General features: G+C 42.6%; 1 protein-coding gene across 15 annotated transcripts in view; it reads left to right on the top strand.

Annotated features, from left to right (window-relative positions):
- Positions 1-12,305, top strand: part of Depdc5 (DEP domain containing 5, GATOR1 subcomplex subunit) — a 139,266-nt gene that overhangs the window by 70,820 nt on the left and 56,141 nt on the right. For all 15 annotated transcript variants that reach the window (XM_074060950.1, XM_074060953.1, XM_074060956.1 and 12 more), the window contains 4 exons: positions 3,466-3,583; positions 3,991-4,158; positions 4,809-5,028; positions 6,399-6,532. In XM_074060950.1, the coding sequence (XP_073917051.1) occupies positions 3,466-3,583; positions 3,991-4,158; positions 4,809-5,028; positions 6,399-6,532 (640 nt within the window). The remainder of the gene's footprint in view (positions 1-3,465; positions 3,584-3,990; positions 4,159-4,808; positions 5,029-6,398; positions 6,533-12,305) is intronic.

Consider the following 12,305-nt stretch of genomic DNA (forward strand, 5'->3'; position numbering starts at 1 on the left):
CTGGTCAAAAGCGAGACTGAATCTCAAACACAACCAGAGTAAAAAGGGCTGGAGGTGTGGCTCAAGCAATAGAGTGCCTGCGTAGCAGGTGTGAAGCCCTGAGTTCAAAGCCCAGTACCACCAAAAAAAAAAAAAAAAAAAAGATTCAGAGGATCAGAGAGGTGAGGACCTGTGAGGAGAAACAATTAGTCGCCATCTGGTCCAGGCCTTATTGTTCACACATGAAGCTTTGGGTTACCCCCGGATATTCTTTGAAAACTCCTTATGACATTTATTGCATGTTACCTTCTATTCAAATCCCAGATCCTCCTTGTTTTGATGCCAAGACTCTTTTAGATTCACTGTTTTTATCCTCTGTAATGTACATTGCTGAGAGTACAACATTTTGATCAGAAAGTACATGAACTCACTTGTCCATTCATTCATTCATTCAGCATTGTCTTTGAAGCTCTCACTGTGAGGGCGGGGGGTTAGCTCAATGGGGAAATGGCCAAGTATGAAAAAAATTACATGTTGTGCTAAAGATTTCAAGGGAGATGTTAAGGGTCCATGAGACTGATTTGGGGCCGGATCTGGTCTGAGAGTCAGGGGCAGCTTCCTTTAGAAGGCGATGTTTGAGCTCAGACCTGAAGTATGTACAGGGGTTATTAGGAGAAGGAAGTTGGGAGTGCTGGGTACCAGTGGCTCACGCCTGTAATCCTAGCTACTCAGGAGGCAGAGATCAGGAGGATTTGGGTTTGAAGCCAGCCCAGGCAAATAGTTCGTGAGACCCTATCTCAAGAAAACCCATCATAATAAAAGGGCTGGTGGAGTGGCTCAAGGTGTAGGTCCTGAGTTCAAATCCCATTACCACACACACACACACACACACACACACACAAAATACCCTACTCAAAATACAGCTGGTGGAGTGGTTCAAGTAGTAGAGTGCCTGCCTAATAAGCAGGAGGCCCTGAGTTCAAACCCCAGTGCCAACAAAAAGAAAAGAAAGAAAGGTGTGAGTTCATGGGAAGAGTATGCCCTGCAGAGGATCACCATGTGCAGAGGCATTTTCACACTTTCTGGCACCAAAACAAAAGCTAGTGTGATGAAACACAGGGAGTGAGTTAGCGGTACATCTAGGTGTCAGGGGACCTGGGCCTCGTAGGACTATGGGAAGGATTTTGTTCTTTAACCCAAGAGCAGTGGAATGAATTCACTTTTAAGTGTCACTGGCTCCATCCAGGCTGTCCACTTGCCGTCTGGGCTAGCTAACTGGTGTCCCTCACCAGTCCTCCAGTGTCCAGGGTTGGGTGGCTGATTCATGAGTCCTGTGTCATGACTTATTGGCCACCTGACTGTACCTTTTCTGGTTATTTTCTCCTTTGATAAATTTAACCTTTCTTTGTAGTAATGAAAGTGTGGTACCGCTGTTATTGTTAATTACTGGGAAAGTTGCCATCATAACCAGGTCTGTGCTTCTCACTTGTTGCAGATACATTGATTACCATATGTGAGCTAGGCCCTCTTTCAGTAGGGAACAGAGCAGCACTGGCTCTGCCCTTGGAATTTACAGTCTACTGGGGGAGGCAGACTTTAATCTTATAAACTGTGAGTATACAGTTGATTACAGAAGAGTGCTGTGTAGAGTAAAAACAGGAATAACCAGAGTGTACCTAATTCAGAACGCTGTGTCAGGGTACTGTGCTAGATGCTTACAAGCCTTACCTCTGACACTGTCGTCCTGACAGCCAGCAGGGTGTTTGTAGCATGAATGAAGGTATGCTTTGTGGGGCATGGGGCATGCCCTCTTTCTAGCTGCAAAAAATGAGACATGGGAAGATTTGTCCCTTAAGGTCACACAGCTGGCAAGTAAGGGAGTCGAGGTTTAACCCCGGGTCCTCTGAGTCGAAGCCTAGCCTCTTTCTTACATGCAGCTAGCCTGCCACTCCCGCCACCTCATCCGGGCAGCTTGGCATTCTCTGCCATCCTCTCTTCTCCTGACCCTTCCTGGGTGACCTGCCACTGTGTGACCGTCTGAGCCAAGTGAGAACACTGCATCTCATTTCTATACCATGAGGCTCTTGCCTTGTTCTTTAAGTTACAGTTCTTCCTCTCTTGAACGCTTTTCATTGTTTTCTTTTCCTCTTTTTTTTTCTTTTTTGATAGGACTGAGGTTTGAACTCAGGGCTTCACACTTGCAAAGCAGGCTCTGTACCACCTAAGCCACACCTCTAGTCCCTTTTTCTTTTGCTATTTTGGAGATGATGGTCTCATGGACTATTTGCTCAGGCTGGCCACAAACTGCAATCCTCCCAATTTCAGCCTTCCAAGTAGCTGGAATTACAAGCGTGAGCCACCTGTGCCTGACTCTCATCGACTCCTTGATGCTATGTGCAATTCAATTCAACTAATATATGTATATATTTTTTTGGTGGTACTGCAGTTTGAACTCAGGGCCTTACACTTGCTAGGCAGGCACTCTACCACTTGAGCCACTCTGCCAGCCCTGACAACTAATACTTTTTGAAAACCTTCTCTGGGCATGGCACTTTATCAGGTGCTCCTGGAAAATATGAAGGTAAACAACATTTGGCCCTGGCCTCTAGTTTTAAACTACTATTTTTAAATTTTAACTTTATTTTGAGGCAGGGTCTCACTGTGTTGCCCAGGCTGGCTTTGCCTCTGGCCCCGTAGGCTTAAGTGATCCTCCTGCTTTAGATTCCTAAGTAGCTGGAACACCAGGTGTGTACTGCTGCACATGGCTCCTTGAAACTTTCAGTTTGTAAGAAGAGAGGGACCGAAAGAACAACAAAAGAAAGCCAAAGAGTGTAAGAGACACACACCTAAGGAGCTACATACAAGGTATCATTCAGGCTGCTGATGGAGTCTGACAGCTTTCTGGAGGAAGTAGAATTTGATGGTGACTTTAAGTAATCCGTAGGATTTTTTTTTTTTTTTTTTGATGGCAGCCCAGAAGAGGAGATGGAGAGGCAACACGAGCAGATGTTTAGAGGAGGGAAATTGCAGCAAATAAATAATGGTCTTTGAAGACTGACGCTTCAGATAGCAGTGTGGGAACGAAGGCCAAAAAGCTGGGTTGGTTGCCACCCTGGGGTGAGGTCCTCAGATGCACTTCAGTGGAGTGAAGTTCCATTTTAGATCTGAGCCTGTTAACGTTTACTCCAGAACTTTCCTCCTTGGAGGATGAGGCATGGACTCTTCAGCATGGTGTGTGACATCTAGGTTCTCCCAGCATCCTCAGGTTCTAATCTGCTACTCAGTTTAGGAACAGAAAAATATGTCAACTTTGGGACTTTTATTTTATTTTTGAACCAAGAGTAACTCTTCTGTGAAACTGACCATCAAAAGAAAGCATTGCCTCTTGTGTTTCTCCTGTTCTGCATCCATATGGATGAGAAGCAATTGCCTGTTGTAAGAGCGAGCTTCAACCAGATGAAGGAAGTTCTTCCTATTTTCTATTAGGTCTCGTGTCCCGAAACCGCCCCGAGGAGGAAGACCAATATTGGCTGAGTATGGGCAGAACTTTTCACAAAGTGACGCTGAAAGACAAAATGATCACGGTCACACGATACCTTCCCAAGTGAGTCCTTGGATACTTATGGTCTTCAGCTCCTGTCTTGAATTATGTCTGAATACTAAAGTACGTTGCATAGTACAATTATGCATATAGGAAGTTGAGTGCTTGTTTTTTCCTTTGGAATTTTTGTTTTGCTTTAAAATAACCCTAGGGTTATAACTTACCTATTTCCAAAAGGGGGTTGATTCAGCTTATTACCAAGCCAATTAAAAATAAAAGATGTGGGGAGAGAGAATGAAAAGGTTTAAGAAGACCTGGGAAAGTTCCACTACAGTCCCCTGGGATGAGTTCATTACCATAGTAGAGGACTGAATGCCAAGGATAGTTAGTGCTCAGTGTATCAAGTCGGAGAAGAATAGGGGAGCGGGGATTTGTCTTTTGAACGTCTAGGCATGCCCTGTATTTTTCAGGTATCCGTATGAATCTGCCCAGGTTCACTACACCTACAGCCTCTGCCCGTCCCACTCAGACTCAGAGTTCGTCTCCTGTTGGGTGGAATTCTCCCATGAGCGGCTGGAGGAGTACAAGTGGAATTACTTAGACCAGTACATTTGTTCTGCTGGCTCTGAAGATTTCAGGTCAGAGAATGGGCACAGGCTTTCCATCCTTGCTGTCTCAGGTGGATGCATAGTTGAACACTTCCGTCCTTTTTTTCTGATGACAAAATAATGTCTGTTTTGTCTTCCGGAAAAAATGGAAGAATAAAAGCACCTCTGCCGGGGCTTACAGTAATGATGAGATGGGTAGTGGTAACAATTTATTGTGAATGTATATACTTAATACCACCCACCTATGGGCATTTAAAATCCGTTAATGGTACATATGTTGTGTATATTTTGCTACAAGTGAAAAACAAAACAACTCACTGATGATGTGCCCTTTGGTGCAAGTGTCAGGGCAAACCATGTTCTTAATATTTTCTTGACTACCTAGCTGGTAGCTTTGTGGTGTCTCCTTTTTAATTTTTGATTTTCCTGTATTATTTACGATTCTGATAATGCAAAGCCACATCTTTCCTGGGTCTTGGTGCATGACATGTCTGAGATGAAAGCAAAAGGCAGCCTTCATAGTCTTCCTTCTGATCTGGTTGTCTTAAACAAAGCTATGGACAACAGCATCAGATGAACACACACCTCTGGGGAGATGGACCCTCACACACCAGTTCCAGAGAGAGTTCTCTGGGAGGGCTTTTCTCACCACTACCTTGTGTTTTTCTTGGCCTGTGTAGTTTAATTGAGTCTTTGAAGTTCTGGAGGACCCGCTTCCTGCTACTGCCAGCCTGTGTCACTGCCACCAAACGCATCACAGAGGGAGAGGCCCATTGCGACATCTATGGGGACAGGCCCCGTGCAGACGAGGATGAGTGGCAGCTACTGGATGGCTTCATCCGCTTTGTGGAGGGCTTGAACCGGATCCGCAGGCGGCACCGCTCAGACCGCATGATGCGGGTGAGGACTCCTGGGGGTCCTCGTGACGACACCTGCCCTGGGCTGCAGGATCTGCCTTCTCCTCTATTGGAGGCTCTTGCCAGTCAGTTCATTTACTTCACAACTACCCAAAATTTATCTTCAACCCTAAGCACTGTATTATCTTCCAATGCAGGGAGAAGGAGGATGGGATAGGTGCAGACAGTGACTGGGCAGCGTCCTGTTGCTTGAATCCCCCTCTGAGCTGAGACACAGCGCCTTATGTGCTCTCTAAGTGGGACCCAGTGCAAGCACAGCTGTTGTGTGGTGTGGTGGTGGATCGCTGAGTAGAAACTCACAGGAAGTTAACAGCAGTAATCATTCCTTCTCTCACATCACTTTTAGAGTTTCCAGAACCCTTGATCTTTGATTTCCATCACACACCATTACCCAGTGGGGAAACTGAGACTCATGAGAGCCATGGGGTATGTCTGAGACCACCTACTCAGTAAGGGCAGATCTAGGATTCAGCATGCGTTTTGCTATAAATTAATATATCGTGTATACGCTTGCCTACATACAGGTTTATAAATTTTAACAAAAGTGATTCATGTAACCACCACCACAATCAAGATACAGAACAGCTTTTCTTCAAAAGAGCTCCGTCATGGAGTGTAGCTTAGAGTCAGAGCACTTACCTAGCATTTGAGAGGCCCTGGGTTTCATCCCCAGCAGGAAGAAAAAGCAGGGGGGAGGGGAAGTTTCCATCATGCTACCCCATCTCTGTCCCCTGGCAACCACTGGCCTTTTAACTGTCACAATACTTTCATGTTTTAATGTCACAAAAATGCAATCATGTAAAATGAAACCTTTTGAGGCTGCCATCTTTCACTTAGCATCATGCTTTGGAATTCATACTAGTTGTATCAGTAGTTCATTCTTTTTAATTACCTACTACTGTTCCTTCATCTGTCTTGTTTCTAACCTCAAGCTCACTATTCTTTCTTCCATGCCAGCTGCCCGTGCATGAATTTATATGTGTGTGTGTGTGCACGCATGTGTGTGTATGTGTGTGTGTGGGGGGGTGGTACTGGGGATCAAACACAGGTGTGCACCAAGCTAGGCAAGCGTTCTCCCACTAAGCCATAGCCATAGTTGTGTAGAGGAAAGAGCTTTGAATTTGAAGAGAGACAACTGGAGCTTGAATTCCTGTTCCAGTGGAATGTGGAGTAAATTGCTTAATCTCTCCAAGCCTCAGTTTCTTCTTCTGACATTTACTGAACACTGAGAACCTGTGTTCTTCTACTGTGTTAATTGGATTCCCAGGACATGCAGATGCCTGCGTGGTGATAGGAGTGGTCCACTGAGAGAATCCAAATGGACTTCACGCACCTGTCTCCTCTTCTCTTTAGAAAGGGACGGCCATGAAAGGCTTGCAGATGACTGGACCCATTTCTACACACTCCCTTGAGTCTACAGGCCCCCCAGTAGGGAAGAAGGGAACCTCAGCTCTGTCTGCATTGCTGGAGATGGAGGCCAGTCAGAAGTAAGTGCCTGGTTGGGGAGGACCTGTCCCCACCCTGCATGGTTCAGTGGCCCCCTCTGAGTAGAATGGCATATGATTTCTACCTGTAATTAGAAGAAGGCATATGACAAGAAATCGAGGTTAATACCTGATAAGTTTTGAATACCATGAAGTAGGCAAACAATTATAAACTTATAGTCTGAGGTTTAATTTGAACTAGTGACACAAAACATTTTTATTTTTATTTATGTTTTCTGTTGCTTTGAGATAGAGTTTTGCTGTATAGCCCAGGCTGGCCTCAAATGTACAATCTTCCTGCCTTAGCCTTTGGTGTGCTGGGATTATAGGCACGTGTGACCATGCTGGCTTTATTTTGTTGTTTTTTTTATTTCATTTTTTTGGAGGGACTGGGGTTTGAACTCAGAGCTTCACCCTTGCAAAGCAGGCATACTACCACTTGAGCCATGACTCCAGTCCATTTTGTTCTGGTTATCGTAGAGATGGAGTCTCTTGATCTGTTTGCCTGAGCTGGCCTCAAACCACAATCCTCCGGATTTCAGCCTCCCAAATAGCTGGGATTACAAGTGTTAGCCATTGGTACCCAAACCCCAGCCTTTATTTTTATTTTTGAAAAGGGATCTTGCTATGTTGTTTAGGTTGGCCTTGAACTCATGGGCCCAAACAGTCTTCCTACCTCAACCTCCTATGTAGCTGGGACTATAGGCTCATGCTACCACACCAGGTCATGAAGTATTTTTTAAATTTTTGAGCCAAATTTTTCTAACTTGAAGATTTCATATAAAACCTGGACTTGCTGGCTCACATCTGTAATCCTGCCTATTCAGGAGGCAAAGATCAGAAGCACTGTGGTTGGAAGCCACCCTGGGTAAATGGTTCATGAGACCCTGTCTTTAAGATACCCATCACAACTTCTGAAGAAAGAGATTGAGGAAGACTATAGAAAGTGGAGAGATCTCCCATGCTCATGGATTGGTAGAATCAACATAGTAAAAATGTCTATACTCCCAAAAGTAATCTACATGTTTAATGCAATTCCCATCAAAATTCCAATGACATTCATCAAAGAGATTGAAAAATCTACTGTTAAATTTATATGGAAACACAAGAGGCCACGAATAGCCAAGGCAATACTCAGTCAAAAGAACAATACAGGAGGTATCACAATACCTGACTTCAAACTATATTACAAAGCAATAACAATAAAAACAGCATGGTACTGGCACAAAAACAGACATGAAGACCAGTGGAACAGAATAGAGGATCCAGATATGAAGCCACACAACTATGAGCAACTTATCTTTGACAAAGGAGCTAAAAATATACGATGGAGAAATAGCAGCCTCTTCAACAAAAACTGCTGGGAAAACTGGTTAGCAGTCTGCAAAAAACTGAAACTAGATCCATGTATATCACCCTATACCAAGATTAACTCAAAATGGATCAAGGATCTTAATATCAGACCCCAAACTCTTAAGTTGATACAAGAAAGAGTAGGAAATACTCTGGAGTTAGTAGGTATAGGTAAGAACTTTCTCAATGAAACCCCAGCAGCACAGCAACTAAGAGATAGCATAGATAAATGGGACCTCATAAAGCTAAAAAGCTTCTGTTCATCAAAAGAAATGGTCTCTAAACTGAAGAGAACACCCACAGAGTGGGAGAAAATATTTGCCAATTATACATCAGACAAAGGACTGATAACCAGAATATACAGGGAACTTAAAAAACTAAATTCTCCCAAAACTAATGAACCAATAAAGAAATGGGCAAGTGAACTAAACAGAACTTTCTCAAAAGAAGAAATTCAAATGGCCAGAAAACACATGAAAAAATGCTCACCATCTCTAGCAATAAAGGAAATGCAAATTAAAACCACACTAAGATTCCACCTCACCCCTGTTAGAACAGCCATCATCAGCAACACCACCAACAACAGGTGTTGGCGAGGATGCGGGGAAAAAGGAACCCTCTTACACTGTTGGTGGGAATGTAGACTAGTACAACCACTCTGGAAAAAAGTTTGGAGGCTACTTAAAAAGCTGGACATCGATCTACCATTTGATCCAGCAATACCACTCTTGGGGATATACCCAAAAGACTGTTACTCCAGAGGCACCTTCACATCCGTGTTTATTGCGGCACAATTCACAATAGCCAAGTTATGGAAACAGCCAAGATGCCCCAGCACTGACGAATGGATTAAGAAAATGTGGTATCTATACACAATGGAATTTTATGCAGCCATGAAGAAGAACGAAATGTTATCATTCGCTGGTAAATGGATGGAATTGGAGAACATCATTCTGAGTGAGGTTAGCCTGGCTCAAAAGACCAAAAATCGTATGTTCTCCCTCATATGTGGACATTAGATCAAGGGCAAACACAACAAGGGGATTGGACTATGAGCACATGATAAAAGCGAGAGCACACAAGGGAGGGGTGAGGATAGGTAAGACACCTAAAAAACTAGCTAGCATTTGTTGCCCTTAACGCAGAGAAACTAAAGCAGATACCTTAAAGCAACTGAGGCCAATAGGAAAAGGGGACCAGGAACTAGAGAAAAGGTTAGATTAAAAAGAATTAACCTAGAAGGTAACACCCACGCACAGGAAATCAATGTGAGTCAATGCCCTGTATAGCTATCCTTATCTCAACCAGCAAAACCCCTTGTTCCTTCCTATTATTGCTTATACTCTCTCTACAACAAAATTAGAGATAAGGGCAAAATAGTTTCTGCTGGGTGTTGGGGGGGGGGAGAGGGAGGGGGTGGAGTGGGTGGTAAGGGAGGGGGTGGGGGCAGGGGGGAGAAATGAACCAAGCCTTGTATGCACATATGAATAATAAAAGAAAAATGAAAAAAAAAAAATAAGATACCCATCACAAAAAAGGGCTGGGGGAGTGGCTCAAGGTGTAGCCCGAGTTCAAATCCCAGTACAGAAAAACAAAACAAAAAACCTAGACTTTATATGAATTTTTAAAATTATTATTCACAATTTATTTATTTGATATATTTGTTATGGTGGGGGATTCATGACAATTCCGATTAGCCTTATATTGGTTGCATTACCCCCCTACCCAACTCTCCCTCTCCACCCTCTTCCTGTCCCACTTAAAGCAGTTGCAAGAGATTTCTTTGTTCTATTTCATATAGGTATATGAAGTCCATCAACCATATATCATCACCATAATCTCCTTCATTCACCCTCCACCTCCCACTAGTACCCCCCCACATTGTACCTGTTTTACAGTCCTGTCTCTCATTATTAATATTTAAGTTGATGTTCAAAGGGTCATCTCAATGAATGCCCACTGTGAGTCTACTTTACTTTGGTCCATTCAACCCCTTCCATTACTCTCCCTTACCCCTTTACCTTCAGCCCCCCATTATTCAACAGCTTTCAGTACACATCCTTTTATCTTCTCCCTTCACAGGTCTTATGCTTTACATTATTACTTACATTCTGTCATTCTCTTTTCCTTTCCATAGAGTAGTTCCACTGTTGCAAACATGTTCTACATCTGAGTTTGTATGTGGTCATGCATGTTTTTGTGTATATGTATATCTTTGGATCTATCTTCCATATATGAGAGAAAACATGCGTCCTTTGTGTTTCTGATCCTGGCTTACTTCACTTAACATGATGTACCCCAGTTGCATCCATTTACCTTCAAACATGTCATTATTCCTTTTGGCTGAGTGAAACTCCGTCGTGTGTGTATACCACATTTTCTTGATCCATTCATCAGTTGCAGGGCACCTGGTTGTTTCCAGAGCTTGGCTATTTTGAATAGTGCTGTGATGAACGTCGGTGTACAGGTGTCTCTGTGGAATCCTGACTTATGTTCCTTTGGGTAGACACTCAGGAGTAGTGGTATCACTGATCAAATGGTAGTTCTATCTTCAGCCTTTCAAAGAATCTCCAAATTGCTTTCCATACTGGTTGTACTAATTTTCATTCCCACCAACAGTGTATAAGGGTTCCTATTTTGCCATATCCTGGCCAGCATTTGTTGTTATCACCCTTGAATATGGCCATTCTAACTGGGGTGAGATGAAAGCTAAGTGTTGTTTTGATTTGCATGTCTTTTATAACCAGGGAACTTGAACACTTGTTCATGTATTTACTGGCCATTTGTACCTCTTTCTTTGAGAATTCCCTGTTTAATTCGTGTGCTCATTTCTTCTTTGGGGTGTTGATTCTTTGGGGGTGAGTTTTTTGAGTTCCGTGTAGATTCTGGATATTAGATTTTTGTCAGATGAGTAGCTGGCAAAGATTTTCTCCCATTCTGTGAGCTGTCTCTTGAGTCTGGTGATTGTTTCCTTTGCTGTGCAGAAGCTCTTTAGTTTGATGCAGTCCCATTTGTTCATTCTTTGTCTTAGATGGTGAGCCTTTTGAGTTCTACTTAGGAAGTAGTTCCCTATGCCCATATGTTCCAGTGTATTTCCTACTACTTCCTGGAGTTGTTTCAAAGTTTCAGGCCTTATAGCAAGGTCTTTGATCCACTTTGAGTTGATTTTGGTACAGGGTGAAAGACAGGGATCTAGTCTCATTCTTCTACAATGTGGATATCCAGTTTTCCCTGCAGCATTTGTTGAAGAGACTCTCTTTTCTCCATCATATGTCTTGGGCTCCTTTGTTGAAGATCAGTTGGATGTAAGTGCATCGGTTTCTGTCTGGGTCTTCCTGTCTGTCTTTGTGCCAATACCATGCTGTTTTTACTGTTATGGCTCTGTAGTAAGTATAGTTTGAGGTCAGGTATTGTGATGCCTCCAGCATTGGACTTTTTGCTCAGAATTGCTTTGGCTATTTGAGGTCTTTTGTGTTTCCATACGTATTTCACAAGTGATTTTTCTGCTTCTGTGCAGAATGTCATTGGAATTTTGATGGGGATTGCATTGAGCATGTAGACTGCTTTTGGTAGTGTGGCCATTTTCATAATGTTGATTGTACCAATCCATGAGCATGGAAGGTCTTTCCATCTTCTGATGTGTTCTTCAATTTCTCTCTTCAGTGGCTTACAGTTTTCATTAAAAAGGTCTTTGGTTTCCTTCATTAAATTTATTCCAAGATACTTACTGGTTTTGAGACTATTGTAAATGGGATTGTTTCCCTGATTTCTTTCTTAGTCTGTTCATTGTTGATATATAGAAAGGCTACTGATTTCTGTATGTTAATTTTGTATCCTGCTACTTTGCCAAAAGAATTTATAATTTTTAATAGTTTTTTGGTAGAGTTTTTAGGGTCTTTTAGGTATAGGATCGTGTCATCTGCAAATGGGGATAGTTTGACTTCTTCCTTCCCTGTTTGAATCCCTTTTATTTCTTGCTCTTGTCTTATTGCTCTGGCTAGGAATTCCAAAACTATATTGATTAGGAGTGGGGAAAATGCACATCCCTGTCTCGTTCGTGACTTTAACAGAAATGGTTTCAGTTGTTCTCAATTTAGTACTGTGTTGGCTCTAGGTTTGTCATATATAGCCTTTATTATGTTGAAGGATGTTCTTTCTATTCCTAGTTTCTTCAGAGCTTTTATCATGAAAGGGTATTGTATTTTGTCAAAGGTTTTTTCTGCATCTATTGAGATGATCCTGTGGTATTTGTCTTTGGTTGTGTTTATATGCTGCGTTACGTTTATGAATTTACATATGTTGAACCATCCTTGCATCCTTGGGATGAAACTGGCTTGGTCATGGTGTATGATCTTTTTGATGTGTTGTTGAATTCTGTTTGCCAGTATTTTGTTGAGAATCTTTGCATCTATATTCATTGAAG

Source organism: Castor canadensis, chromosome 18 (assembly GCF_047511655.1).
Source record: "Castor canadensis chromosome 18, mCasCan1.hap1v2, whole genome shotgun sequence".
Classification (NCBI taxonomy): domain Eukaryota; kingdom Metazoa; phylum Chordata; class Mammalia; order Rodentia; family Castoridae; genus Castor; species Castor canadensis.